Source organism: Malus domestica, chromosome 06, assembly GCF_042453785.1.
Source record: "Malus domestica chromosome 06, GDT2T_hap1".
Classification (NCBI taxonomy): Eukaryota; Viridiplantae; Streptophyta; class Magnoliopsida; order Rosales; family Rosaceae; genus Malus; species Malus domestica.
This window is the reverse complement of record NC_091666.1, coordinates 7,497,771-7,511,570: the sequence shown is the minus strand read 5'-3', so window position 1 is coordinate 7,511,570 and position 13,800 is coordinate 7,497,771. Positions and strand designations below refer to the sequence as shown.

Here is a 13,800-nt window from a genome sequence, read left to right as displayed (position 1 = left end):
TGCTTCAAACATGGATTATTATTAAAAATTGCTACTAAAACAGGTGAAAAAAGATGCATCAAAATCTGAAAAGTTACAGTTTTTCATTTCATAACTTGCATTTTATGGTGCTTCATCATGATTCTAATGTCGACCAAAACTGTTTCAGACTGAGTAGAGTTGCCTTATTTCACACCTTTCAAGCTTCAGGCTTTTGTAGTCTCCGAGTAGTTTCTCAACCTGAATTCGATCGTCCCCTTCTCTCCGACATTGTGTTTTGTTGGACCGATGCATGCTTATTCTTGCCAGCACTGCCAGCACCAAAATTAAAATGGCAATACACGCCACTGCACACATAAAAAACCACAAGTGTAAGAGGCTATATCTCCAACTAGAATGACTTTTATAGGAGGCACTTCTATTCATATACGCTTATATTATAAACATGTTGAAATCTTCACTAAGAATCCAAATGCTTCATGAAAAAGCACATCTGTTTGGTGCTTTTCCTAAAAATACTAGACATGTTAAGTGCTCCTCCAGAAAGCACTAAGGAGTGCTTTTATGACCCAAAAAAATGCAATATAGTGTATTAAAAAGTTTATTTAATCATCGCTTTTGATTGTCTAAAATACTTGGAAGTCCTAAGCTTCAGGGCTAAGTAGAAGTCACGCCTACACGTGCAATTTAGATTGGAATAAAGAGTAATATTGTTGACAGTATCCATCTTGCATCGGAAAAAAGAGAGATTTCGTAAGTGTTTATGAGCAATTAAGTTACTCTTCATATTGTTAATTGATTTTATAGAAAAACCTCAATTTCTTTAAATACATGACACATATCGTGATAAGGTAGTTGGAGGGGGCTAAACAATTGGATAGAAAAATTCTTTTGTTTGACTAGCCGGCTCTAAGTCTTAGTTTATTTATTAAATTAAAATTAACTTATTGACTAATCACTTTAAGATAATTATTTTTGAACACAGAAAGCCAAGGAATACGCAACAAGTTGGAGATGGAGCATTTTCTTGACAACATATGAAATAACTTTCTAAGTGAGGGACAAAGCTCCACAGTTTGGAATCTTCTATTAGATAATTCTCCCTAGTCCCTACTGCCCCACACTTTTCTTTCTTTATTTTGCCCTTTAAACATCTCAGAATTTTGTTTTGGTAAAACTTAAGTCTTAAGTCATATGTTGTTCAGATAATTCCATTTACTATTTAGGTATGTGATGCACACATCGCTTTTTACTTTTCACACATTCTTTTAATTTTCGACCGTCGGATCGAATCAATTGATGACAATAAAAAGATATAAATTAATAAAGGGTGTGTGAGAAGTAAATAAGGGTATGTGAATAGTAACCCCTACTATTATTCACTGTAGAGTTTGTATACACATAATCCACACATGTTATAAGCTACTTTACCTATTATGGGTCACCTTAGTTGATATATCACTATAAATTGATTGTGAACTTTTCATTCTTGAAATTTATTGTCAAGAGAAATATTACTAGACTGTAATATTATGTAGCATCAACCTGGTTAGATTTATAACTTTTTTCTCTACAAATAGTTACATAGTCCCTATGAGAAACCTTATGGTTGGTATATCTGGTTTTACAAGTTAAACAATATTCTTCTTATTTGCACTTTAAATTTCGTCCATAACATAAATAAAGCATTATAAAGGAAAAGAAAATAACTGAAAAAAGTAGAAGAAAAAGAAAAGAAAGGAGAAGAAAATAAAGGAAAATGGAATTTACCTTTAACATGTGCCATGGTGAAACATCCTGTTTCTTGATTCCCAACTGAGCCCCAAGTTAACCCAAGACCGAAGCTATTGTCAGAAAGATAAGGACTGTACTCGAAGGGAATGGGAACAGTTTTCACAACCCGGCAAAAGTTCGGCACAGCCATGGAAGGCTCCACAGTGTAAACATGATAGCCGGAGCCACTTAGGCAGGGAACTTGAGAGAAAGAAGGCGAAAGCGTAACCGAACAGTTGAGATACGAGTACTCTTTCAGAACATAGTAATATCGGAACGGGGTAAGGGAAAGATTGAGATTAAGAAAGACTTCATGGACGCAACCCTTGGGGTCGAGAAGATCTAGTCTTCTGGCATCGTACGAGATGGATTTGATGCCCAGTTCACCATAAGATCGGAAGTGAATTGTGGAAGCGTTGTTGCTGCAGTCGATTTCAAAACCGGGGAGACCACAGTGATGGGGGTGCCGGCCTCTTACTTGGAAAGGAAACCTAATATCGGGTTTGCCATGAGAGCACTTAGTAGTTGTGCAGTTTTCAGTGGATGCCTGTGTGTCAAGAAAGATGGCAGTGGAGAAAAGGATGAAGAAGATCAAGGCATGCATAGCTTGGCAATGAGAAATGCTGTACTCAGAGCATTATGTATATATAGAAACAAAGGTAACATAAAAACTGGGAAGACCAAGCCCATGAAAAAGTCAAGCTGCTAAGGTGGACGCCCTGGAAGACCTTGACCCAAGAAAATAATAATTATAAATAAATAAAAAGATACCGTGGAGACTAGGCCAAGTTGGAAAGACCCGCAGACAATGAAGCTTCTTATAGAACTTAGTTAATTGCCTACTTGGGTGACTTGTAAGTTTAAACAAACTTTAGGTCAATGAGTGTTTGTTGGGGTTGATTTTTCAGTTTTCCTACCACTTTCCTTCTCATTTCTGATGGATTGTCATCTATTAGTAAGGATGGACAATGGTTATGGATGGCGGATAACCGCGGTTATTTACCCATAACCGTTTATGTTTATACTATCATAATCGTTTACCTGTTGGGTAATTATATAAACGGTTATACACATACTTATAACCGTTTATAAACGGTTAACCATACCCATAACCGTATACCCATTTAACCATAACTGTTTACCCCTTTTAAACCCGTTTATCCTTTTTTACCCTTTTTTTTCACCCTCTACATGTTTTTTTCTTAACAACTTGAAAATTACAAAAGAAAAATTTGTCATAATTTTCGTTTTTTGACAATTAAAGACCGTTATAGTCTCAGTCTTTGAAAGATAGTTTGGATAGGTATGAATTGTATGATGCGAGGAATCAGAAGAGGGCGACAGAAGCGAGAGAGAGGGCAGAGTTGCTTGGAAGAGCTGTATTAAACCCAAAATCCTTTTTAACATTTTGTTTACTGCTTCAGTATCATGTATGCCTTCTAATTTTATATATGCCTATGTTATATATATATATATATATTATAATATTCGGTTGGTTCGGGATTACTGAACACTTTTAAAGATGTGGCCGAATCGCAAGCCGAAACTTTCGGGATCGGTTCGGAGATGAGAGAGAGGGCAGCAAGGAGGGAGAGATAAGCGGGGGATGGGGCGTTTGAGACTCTGAGTTTGGCGAAGAGATTGAAAATTTAGGGTTTTTATTTTATTTTATTTTTAATTTTACATATATTAAATGAAATTGGTAAATGGATATGCGTTATAAACGCGGGTAATAACCATAACCGATGGATACCGGTTATAACTGTGGGTAATACCCATAACCCTCAATTTAAATTTCACGGATAAACCGTTATACCCATAACCTTTTGTTCATCTAAACGGTTACCCATAACCATAACTGTGAGCTTTAAATGGGCGGATAACCGTGGTTACCCAAATCCATGGGTATTTTGCCTATCCCTATCTATTAGTTTAGGTCATCTCCAATGAACAGGGCTAAAGGTTTAGAGCAAAAAAAAAAAAAAAAGGTTTGATTTGTCAAAAACCTCATCTCCAATCAATGACTGGGCTATAATTATATGGAGTCCATCAGACTATTATTTATCCAAATGGGCATTAAGCTAACCAAATGTAGCCCTTCTCTTAGCGATTTTTCTGTGACTCAACTCCTCAGTTGTAATAATTGATTCAAACTTAACGACTAGATTTGAAAACATCAAATGGTAGTTTAATTAAATTAACCAATAAATTTAAAATAAAAAGTTAAAACTAATAAATTATCGAGGGGGCTATGTTTAGCCCCTTCGGTTGGAGTTGGTATATGAATATGGTTTAACACTGTTTATTTAAAAATAATTATTTGTAGGACTATAATGCGGGAGAGGGTTATGTTTAGCCATTTCGGTTGGAGTTAGCCTTAGTAACCATCAAGTTAACATTGTATTTCCGACATGGCATCCAGTTGGCCAATATTTTGCTTGTATGAAGTCACGTCGATGTCAAATTGATTAACAAATGCCACATGGAAAACAAATAAGAACCCTTTTTTTTTGTTGCTAGATGAAAATCGCAAGCTTGGAGATACAGATAAAAATAAATAATGACTGATGTGGTATCATTCCGACGTTCATGTAAGCAAAACGTAGGCTCATCAAGTGCCGTGTAAGAAATAGCATTGACTTGATGTTAACGGATGAAAAATGGGTGCAAAGTGTAATTTCATAATATCTTCCATTTTATTCACTTTCATGTTTTTGATTGAAAGAGTTTCACATAATTTACAGCAATCCAAGAGTTAAACTGGTATTTAGCACAAATCTTTACCATGATCAAACGAGTAAAATGGCATGTACAATACAGATCACTGCACATAGTATGCCACAAAAGCACAAGAACTAGATCAAGAACCTGCAAAATGCTCCTTTTCGATCAGTTGAGTTGCATAAACCACCACCAACTCATGTTGCACTTTTTCCACCAGCTTCTTCTCACTGCTCGATTGCAGGTAATGAGAAACTCGATCCTTCTCCATTTTCACGCTTTCCTCTACTTTCGACATGTAATCCGAGTAATTGTCCTCCGTGATCCAACTTGATGCTTTACGAGAATAGTATTCTTCAAAGTCCTCTCTATAAGGATCCATCTTTCCCATTCCAAATTCTACACACACATTTATCACATTCTTCAATACTTCTCTGTTGATTTCCTCCCCCTCGCATTCTGTTCCAATAACACGAATTACAGCAACTCTCACATCCGCATTTACCTCCCGGTAAACCAAATCGCGGAAGTAGTTCATCCCAACTTGATGTAGCGGAGGAAGTGACCTCCGAGCGATGAAGTAGCAATCAAGATAATGAAAGAAGCGCTCAAGCCACCTAACCATAATTTTATTGTTTTCCCAACGTTTGACAAATTCCTGCAATAAAATGTCATCCTGCTTCTCTCTTAGAGAGGGCAAAACAGTTGAAGTAATGTATTCGTCCAATGTCTCCCGATATTTTTCATAAAGCTGCTGCGAATAATCGTAAGGAGTTTTTGAATGCACAATGTATGGATAGTTGTGTAAAGCATCATATACTCTTCAGGTGTGAACTGAGTCTCCGGTAATCCTTCTAAAATCGTCGTTAGCTTTGTAACTCCCTGCTGCATATAGATCCATCCTTCAGCCCACTCCATTATTTTGGTTGCCATTGTTGTGAATGGAAATATTCAATATATAACGTCCAAACTGTAACGGAAACATTGTTAGGCATTATAATCCTAATTTCAATTTCTAGATACGAACAAGTGCAGAAAACACATATGAACGGGATTGAAACGAGAAGAATAACCAATGAACGTAACCTAAATGATCAACGTGGACTTTTCCTTCAACCATACTGTCAAAGAAGTCGCTATAGAACTCGGACGCAGAGGAAGCTAAATCCTCTTAATCTGGGGAATTCTTTGAAATATATGTGAATTAGATATAAAGAATTGGATGTCTTGTGAATTAGATACAAAATTGACACTAGTGTCTAAAATGCACGCAAATTTGAACCTACCTTCACGTTAATTAAATTAGTTTAAAATACTGCTTGATTATCATTCTCACAAGTCATCACTTCCTCTTGTAAACTATGTTGACTTTCATCCTTCGAAATTATAATTATCTAGTGTAGTTTGTAGTCAATAAATTAATTTTATGGGAAGAATGATTGTGACTTGTGGAGGCATACCCGAGATATTATCGTAGAATTTGTAATATTTCACAAATTAGGGTTTGGAGTTGTCGAAGTTGTCGTCAGTAAGAAAGTTAGGGATCGTTTGGTGCATAGAAATGGAATGGATTGAATAACTCACAAAATTCAAGATACAACGAAGGTAGAGGCAATGAGTAATCCACCTTCTGCCTTCAAGTTGAATACAAATTTTTCATTTCGTCTTTCAACATACATCGAGGCCTTGGCGACATAAATTCTGATAGCCAGACGATGCTTAAAAAAAAAAAAAACCCTGCAGATTCAGCAGGAGACCAATATTGTACACATCAAACCAAAAAATTATAAATCAGTTCCCTGTAAAATACAAAAATCCTTGAACAAGTACACAAACTAAGCATAAGTTTAACCTAAACGTTGACGCTTTGATGAGATTTAATTAGTTTTAACTACAACTTGATGCTTGAATACAGGTTTGCAAAGCTAAGACATAAGTTAACGGCATCGAATTTATCAACTATGAGTTCTATTGTTAGAAATATATCCATTTAAATGCCACAAGGGCAACATTTCCAAGACACAAATGGCACCAAGGTAGTTAAACTCAAGGATTTCAAAATAGCTGCACATAATTCGCAGCATATCCAAAAGTAAAACTCATGATAACTACACTTTGTTACCATTTTTTATCGTTCAATTGTTGTAGTGCGACTCATCTCACTCCTCAATCATTGCAGCATCTTCAGCCTGTTGAACAATAGTCGAACCTTCAGCAGGAACTTGCTGTTCCAGTGCCACACTAGCAATAAATCTCCTAGAAAGCTCCTCCAAATTTTCAATTGTAAGCAAAGCACATCCAGATTCAGAATGCTTCTTCTCAATCAGTTGATTTGCATGAATCACTACCAACCAATGTTTCACTGTCTCCATTAGCTTCTTCTCACTGCTTGGAAGCAGGTAATAAGAAACTCTATCCTTCTCCCTTCTCAAGCATTCTTCAGCCTTCAACATGTAATCCGTATAAGAGTACTCCAAAATCCAACTTGATGTTTTGTGGCAATAGTACTCGCGAGTCTGAATGAGCATGTATTCTTCGAAGTCCCTTTCATACACATCCAATTCTCCCATTCCAATTTCAACATATATATTTATCACATTCTTCAGTAGTGCTCTGTCAATTTTCTCTCCCTCGCGTTCTTTATCAATAAGGCCAAGTACATAATATCTCACATCAGCATTTACCTTCTGATAAACCAAATTACGGAAGCAATTAAGTGCAACTTCGTTTGGCCCAGGAAGTGATGTCTGATTCTGAGTGATGCAGTGGTCATCAGAAAAACGAAAGACGTGTGACAGCCACCTAAACATAACTTTATAATTTCCCCAACTTCTGACAAACTCCTGCAACATAAACTCATGATGCTTCTCCAGAAGAGAGGGAAGCACTGTTGAAGAAATGTATTCCTCAAATGTCTCCCGATACTTTTCATAAAGCTGCCGAGAATAATTATGAGGAGGTTGCTGAATAGACATGTTATAGATGGTTGTGTAAAGCTTCATATATTCTTCTGAGGTGAACTGATGTTCTGATGATCCTTGTACAATCCTGTTCATCTTTGAGATCCCCTGCTGTATATAGTCCCAACCTTGCTCCCACTCGATAAATTGGTAACCCATTGTTGTCCCTGAAAAAATTAATATCCTCCAAGTATTTTAAAAAAAAAAAAAACATAAACATAGAGATTTTGTATCAAGCTAGAGACCTTGAGTGGCTAAAATTTACAATTTGGAATTTCTATCAGACTCTTCGATAAAAGAAATAACTAGCGAGAAAACAAGTTTAAAAGGTAAATAATTAGTATGAGATTTTAGGGCCGTCAAATAGGCACTAAGAACAATAAATAGTGATTTCATTGAAGGATTTAACTGACCTGAGCCCAAACTCATGCATATGTCCTACGTTTATATAAGGCACATCAAATTCACAACAACCACAAGCTAACATGTTAAGTCTGAATCCAATAACATTCCTTTTTCCTGTAACCTCGATGATACGAGGGAGACTTACTAAAATAAAGCAAGAACACCTAGCCGGGGGAAACATAATGAACATGAAATATAAACAGCATACATACAACAGAACCCAACCGAAAGCTCCCCTCCATTTCGATTTTCGACATATACAGAATGTAACGGATGATGATAGTGACTTTAAGACTCAAAAGGGTGTTGGACTATACTCAGTAGCAATACAAGATGCACACTTGGAAACATTACAGAAATCGGCATCTGTACCCCTCTAGTTTCCTACAATTCTCATTACACCTTAACCACGACATTTTTCGAGTTTTTCTTTCTTTGTATTATGCATTGATCCTTTTATGAAAAAGTGTTTTATCTTGAAATTAGATAATTCTATACTTTCGGAAATTGAGCAAATAATCCTCTTCTCTCTAACTTTCTGCTTCTCCAAATAGATGTTCCAAAATCCAATCGATTTCTGTTCACTCAATTTTATCCACGATAGTAATTCCTAAAAAATTAAAAAAGAAAAATAACTAAAAATTAAAAAAGTTAAATAACAGAAATTAAGAACAAGCAGCATAGAAAAATGGAATTTACCTTTAACTGGTTCGCCGGTGAAAATTTAGGTTTGCTTTTCTTCTCACTTCAACTTGGTAAAAATATTGGTCTACGGTAAAAGTAATTTAAAGAGATAACTGTAAATCAAGTGGGAAACTAAAAGCGGAATCCGGAAGCTCATTTCATAGCAGGCAGATTGCCAAACGCCATGAGAGCTGGAGCTAGAGGATACGCGCAGGGAGGGTTTTGGTGAAGACTCAAACCCCCATTGTAATATACAGAGAAATTAGGATTTGGGGCTTTTCATTATTACCATTAAGTCCTCGTGGTTTTCTGTTTGTTTCAGTTAAGTCCCATTGTTCGTATGTGTATGTAGTGGGGGTTACACTCGTTTGAAAAGTTCTATTGTTTTTATAAAAAAATGTTTTAGAAAATAATTTTTAATAAAAATGCAAGTTAATCTTGAAAAAAACACTTGAACTGCTTCCTACAAGAAACATCAATTATGTGCAAACCGGTGCTTAAGCACCTAAAGTGCTTCTAAAATTCAAAAATATTCTCTCTGAAAGTGCTTTTAAATGAGTGAAAGCTCTTTTAGAAAAAGTGTTTTAGATCAATTGTTAGTAAAAATATATTAATCTCGGAAAAAGCACTTCAAAGACATTTTCTCAAATTGCAGTCTTAAGTGACTGAAAACGTCATTAGAAAAAATGCAAGTTAGTCATGTAAAAACACTGTACTTTTGAAATCCAAAAACATTTTCTTTAAAAGCGCTTTTAAATGATTGAAATCGTTTTTTGAAAAAAGATTTAGAAACCAATCCATAATAAAAATACAAGTTAATCATGCAAAAGTGTTTTTTTATGTAAAGGCATTTTCAGTCATTTAAAAGTACTTTTCAAACGAGTAACAATAGCTGGAAATTCATCATGATGCTGGTGAATCAGAAGATAGTGGCTAGAAAGAGGCTGAAATGCCTCTCTTAGTCTTCTTAACCCCCAAAAAGTGGACTGACGTGACAAAATCATCACCAGGTTCCCTTTTTGAAGAGAAAATTATGTAACTTCGGTTGTAACTAAGCACATAATTAGAGCAATTAAGCAGCAAATCACAAGTTCACTTCACTCGTCAAAACTATTAACTTAACATAATCACTCATTTCCAGGCCCACCCTCACCCTAATTCATATTTTAATATTAAGTATGATGAGATATGTTCTTTATCGAGAGATTTTTCAACGTGACTGGAACACGGGGTGGTACACCATATGTCACTATACAAATGGTGATATATGTGTGTTAAAAAATTATGGGTGATTTTGTATAAAATCAATTAAAAGTTATGATACTAACAATAGGTCAATCAAATTTATTGGAATTATAAATAGGTCAATGAGACTTTAAGATGCATTAAAGCACCTCAATCAAATTAAAATTACAAATGATGCCATTATCATTTAAAACACCAAACCTTTCCATCTCCCTCGTTTTAAATCGCACAGCATCCATAAATTCCGACGAACAATTCGCATTTGCACTGATTCCAACGAACAATTCACACTTGCGACTGAGAAATCACGTTCAAGGTAATTTTCCTATTTTCTTCTTGTTCTTCAATTTTTACGTTTTAGGTTATTTGAATTGTGTTTTTGAGAGCTTTGATGTAATTTTGCACACTATACCTTTTGGTTTTGAATTTGAGCTTGTTTGGATATTAAAATTGGTATGGGCATATAACAAATTTAGTTTGTTTCGGCATATTTGTTGGCTTTGTGTATGTTTATTCATGGTGGTTATGTCGTTTAGTTTAATTCCCTCTTTCCGTTCTCTTTTTCTTAGGTTATGTGTTCCATTTCAAATTCTAAATTTTGTGGATTCCTGTTCTGTGATTGTGCATTGAGATTCAAATAGGATGTGGATTCAGACACTTTGTTGTAGTGTTTGTTTCTTGTTCTATGATTGTGCATTGAGATTCAAATATGTTTGTGGATTCAGACACTGCAACATAGTGTCTGTTTCTTGTTCGTGAATTTAGGCACTTCGTTGTAGTGTCTAATTCATGTTGTATGCTTTTACATTAATGGATTCATACATACAGTATTAATATCGCTTATAGAAACTGCATATTTTTTTTTTCTTTTACAGTTGAAACATGTCCCCAAAAATAGTTAAAGGGATACATAGACAAGCGAAAGGCAGTACTTAAAAAACGAAAGCAAAAGGGCAAGAAAACAGAAAGGCATGTGATCGAAAAGCTAAGCACCCGGACCATGCGTAGTTTAGGTGCAACATGAATGCCTTCAACACAATTGTTCAAGAGGTGAAAGGCATCCTCAATAGTAAGAAAATTGACTTGCCAAAGAAAACTCCATTTTGGCCCTTAATAAAGCCATTCTACGAGGGACATGTGAGCAAGGATGACATAGTCAAGTCGGACTTCGACTTGAACGAAATGGTGAAAGTAACCATCAAACCAAGTCATTCAACTTTGGGAAACAAAGTATCAAAATAACCTCCAAATAAATGACGAAGGTTTTGGGGCTACCAAATGAAGGAAAGATGCCTAAATGATAGGGCCAACGTTCAACTCAACTTTCCGACAAAGGTATTTTGGTAAATGGAAAATATCGAAAGTGAGACTTGATAATGGACTTTGAAAAGCAATTGCATGGGCTACAAATCCACCTCTAAAGAATTCAATTTAAGCAAAAGGAAAAGGAAAAGAAATGAGTGAAGAAGAGTCTGAAGTTGTTGACTACGACAAGGATGTGGTATGTTAATCCTTCTTGAGTTATGCCTCACGATGCTTTTCAGCAACTTTACTAGCACACTAAACTCGAAAATTGTGGAGTATTGCGAGAAGTTAGAGGAGTTATCTAAATATTCATGGGCTCAATTTGTTTGTAGCTACATCAACACTTCATTGGTTGAACATGCTAAGGCGAAAGAAACTAAAAATAAACCAATGGGATCAATCTGTGGTTGCATCATTATACTTCCAGTGAGTCCAACAATTTTTTATATTCATTTTTATTTTAATTTTTTGTTTTTATTACTTTTTGGATTGATGTTTTAATAGTATAAAAATTAGCTTTTAACTTAACATGTATTTCATTATTTTTATGCAGTTTCTGTTGTGTGATAGAACTACTCTGTGATAGAACTACTCTCATACAACCAATGATTGGGAAGGAGAACTCCACACCAATAATGACAAAATGGAGCCTTCAAGAGCTGCACATCAAATTCAACCAATTAGGGAATGTTCAAAATATTGAGGTATAAACATACTCATAGCATTATACACATGTTTTACTTTTGATCATTGTAAACATGAAAATTCTGTAACGAATAAAATGAGAACACGTGTACAAAGTAGATTTGTATTGATTTGAATTTATAGGGTTACAATCTCTGTTTACAATTTTCCTTTGATCCAGTCTTCAAATTTGATGTAGATGTGTAGGTTGTTGATCTAAGGGTCGCGATGACTTGATCTCGAACGAACGATTGAACGATTGTTTCAAGTTTTGAGCTTGAAAACAACACGTGGATGGTCTTCACGTCAAAGCTATGGCAAATGTGGTGTAGATGTGAGATTTCGTTGATTCAAGGGCCTTGACGACTTGATCTTTAATTGAACGTCGTTACAAGTTTTGAGCTTGCAACAAAGTCTTAAAAGAATCAGCACAAGGGCTTGTTGATTCTTCAAGGGAGTGCTTCGACTTTTGGTCGAAAGAAAGCTTCAACTACCTTCTTCATATTGGCCAAAATTTATAAGCCTTGTTGCTTACTTTGTGAGCAATCTTTAATTCTTGCTTGTTTTGTGAAGATGCTTTGGCTTTCTTTCCGGTTTTGAGAGATTTTGGGCCCTTTCTCGATTTTAAGGGGGATTTTCTCCCTTTTGCCGAATTTTGGGAATGTTTTACACTTCCTTTGCATGATTTGTGCCACATGTCATTGATGAATTGTCCATTTGTGATGAGTCATATGCCCCGAGGAGCCTTGTGATGCATCATTTGTATTTAATGAAATTTACATGTTTACAAATGCCCCCACTTCAAGGCGCGCTGTAGGCATGTGCTTGTCACATGTAGGAAACGTGTTTTGAAGTCCTGCAATGTGAATACGAACAAGGAGCGTTGGGTGTCGCCTTTTAAGCTAGTACGAACAAGGAGCATTGTGTGTTGCCTTTTAAGCTCGTGTGAACAAGGAGCATTGTGCCGTGCAGTTTAGGCTCATGTAGGCGATGAGCTTTGTGCTGTGTGCAGTTTAGGCTCATGTAGGCGAGGAGCATTGGGTGTCACCTTTTAAGCTTGTGCGAACATGGAGCATTGAGTGTTACCTTTTAAGCTCGAGCTAACAAGGAGCATTGTTTGTTTGGTTTAGGGGTAGTAGCGTTTTAAGAAACTGCCGTTGATGGGGCCAATCTTCAAGCTATCTTCCACCATGATTAAGTAGGCGTCGTTGGTGTAGACCTATTACGTAAGGTCCATCCCACTTTGATGTGATCTTGCTTTTTGTTTTGTGAGTTGTGACGATAGGCCTTCGTAATACCAAGATAAGATCTCCAGTTTGGAAAGAACTTGGGCGGACTTTCTTGCTGAATGCCTTGGATAGCCATACTTGATGGCATTCCAAATGTTGTTGAGTTTCGAGCCTCCTTTCATCGACTGCTTCTAACTCTTGAAGTCATAACTTTGCATTTTCCTCTTCAGTCAAGCCTTCTTGTATAGCCATCCTTAGTGAAGGGATTTGACTTTCGAGTGGTAGGACATCTTCCACACTATATATGAGAGAATAAGGCGTAGCTTGGGTATGAGTTCCACATGTCGTCCTATATGCCCAAAATGCTTCGCTTATTCTTTCATGCCAGTTTCTTTTTGTTCGGCCGATTACCTTCTTTAGGAGGTTGCACAACATTTTGTTGAATGCTTCCATGTGACTGTTGGCTGGAGCATGATACATGGAAGACTTATGCTGCTTAAATTTGTATTTATCGCAGAGCTCGTCCATGAGTCGGTTGGAGAACTATTTTTTGTTGTTGGTGATGATGTAGCGATGCACACCAAATCGATGAATGATATGCTCTTTGATGAAATGGATGACATTTTCCTTCTTGACTTTCCTTAGGGGTACTGCTTCAGCCCACTTGGAAAAGTACTCCATTGCGGCTAGGATGTAGGCTTCTCCAGCAGATGATTTTGGTGTGATTGGTCCCACGACGTTTAATCCCCATGCATCAAATGGCCATGAAGCAACCGTAGAATGTAATGGCTTAGGCGATTGATGTATGAAGTTGG

At 36.3% G+C, this 13,800-nt stretch overlaps 3 protein-coding genes and 1 long non-coding RNA gene across 6 annotated transcripts; 1 reads left to right on the top strand and 3 right to left on the bottom strand.

Annotated features, from left to right (window-relative positions):
• On the bottom strand, window positions 1-2,543 carry LOC103437129 (RING-H2 finger protein ATL22-like). The gene is made up of 2 exons (XM_008375582.4): window positions 1,750-2,543; window positions 1-326 (listed from the first exon to the last, which is right to left on the bottom strand). Exons 1-2 carry the CDS (start codon window positions 2,354-2,356, stop codon window positions 145-147), a joined length of 789 nt encoding a protein of 262 aa, XP_008373804.1. The 5' UTR covers window positions 2,357-2,543; the 3' UTR covers window positions 1-144.
• A 2,069-nt stretch (window positions 2,544-4,612) lies between these two features.
• Window positions 4,613-5,374, bottom strand: LOC139196761 (cullin-1-like). The gene is made up of 2 exons (XM_070823102.1): window positions 5,309-5,374; window positions 4,613-5,227 (listed from the first exon to the last, which is right to left on the bottom strand). Exons 1-2 carry the CDS (start codon window positions 5,372-5,374, stop codon window positions 4,613-4,615), a joined length of 681 nt encoding a protein of 226 aa, XP_070679203.1.
• A 1,032-nt stretch (window positions 5,375-6,406) lies between these two features.
• Window positions 6,407-8,842, bottom strand: LOC103437130 (cullin-1-like). 3 transcript variants are annotated; one of them, XM_017332657.3, is made up of 3 exons: window positions 8,538-8,746; window positions 8,337-8,448; window positions 6,407-7,600 (listed from the first exon to the last, which is right to left on the bottom strand). In XM_017332657.3, exon 3 carries the CDS (start codon window positions 7,590-7,592, stop codon window positions 6,633-6,635), a length of 960 nt encoding a protein of 319 aa, XP_017188146.3. In that variant the 5' UTR covers window positions 7,593-7,600; window positions 8,337-8,448; window positions 8,538-8,746; the 3' UTR covers window positions 6,407-6,632. The 3 variants fall into 3 exon arrangements, with proteins under 3 accessions (XP_017188146.3, XP_017188145.3, XP_070679530.1); XM_017332656.3 differs by lacking the exon at window positions 8,337-8,448 and having other exon boundaries at window positions 8,538-8,842; XM_070823429.1 differs by lacking the exon at window positions 8,337-8,448 and having other exon boundaries at window positions 6,407-7,617; window positions 8,538-8,738.
• A 1,134-nt stretch (window positions 8,843-9,976) lies between these two features.
• Window positions 9,977-11,921, top strand: LOC139197254 (uncharacterized). The gene is made up of 3 exons (XR_011582492.1): window positions 9,977-10,083; window positions 10,643-11,498; window positions 11,626-11,921. It is a non-coding gene; the product is annotated as an uncharacterized lncRNA (long non-coding RNA).
• Window positions 11,922-13,800: the final 1,879 nt, after the last annotated feature.

Excerpts from the sequence above, each read along its gene's own strand:
- LOC103437130 (XM_017332656.3), bottom strand. The coding sequence starts at position 7,592 with ATGGGTTACCAATTTATCGAGTGGGAGCAAGGTTGGGACTATATACAG.
- LOC103437129 (XM_008375582.4), bottom strand. The coding sequence starts at position 2,356 with ATGCATGCCTTGATCTTCTTCATCCTTTTCTCCACTGCCATCTTTCTT. Across the intron at positions 327-1,749 it reads CACCATGGCACATGTTAAAG|TGGCGTGTATTGCCATTTTA; the intron begins GTAAATTCCATT and ends TTATGTGTGCAG.
- LOC139196761 (XM_070823102.1), bottom strand. The coding sequence starts at position 5,374 with ATGGATCTATATGCAGCAGGGAGTTACAAAGCTAACGACGATTTTAGA. Across the intron at positions 5,228-5,308 it reads GAAGGATTACCGGAGACTCA|CAGCTTTATGAAAAATATCG; the intron begins GTTCACACCTGA and ends GATTATTCGCAG.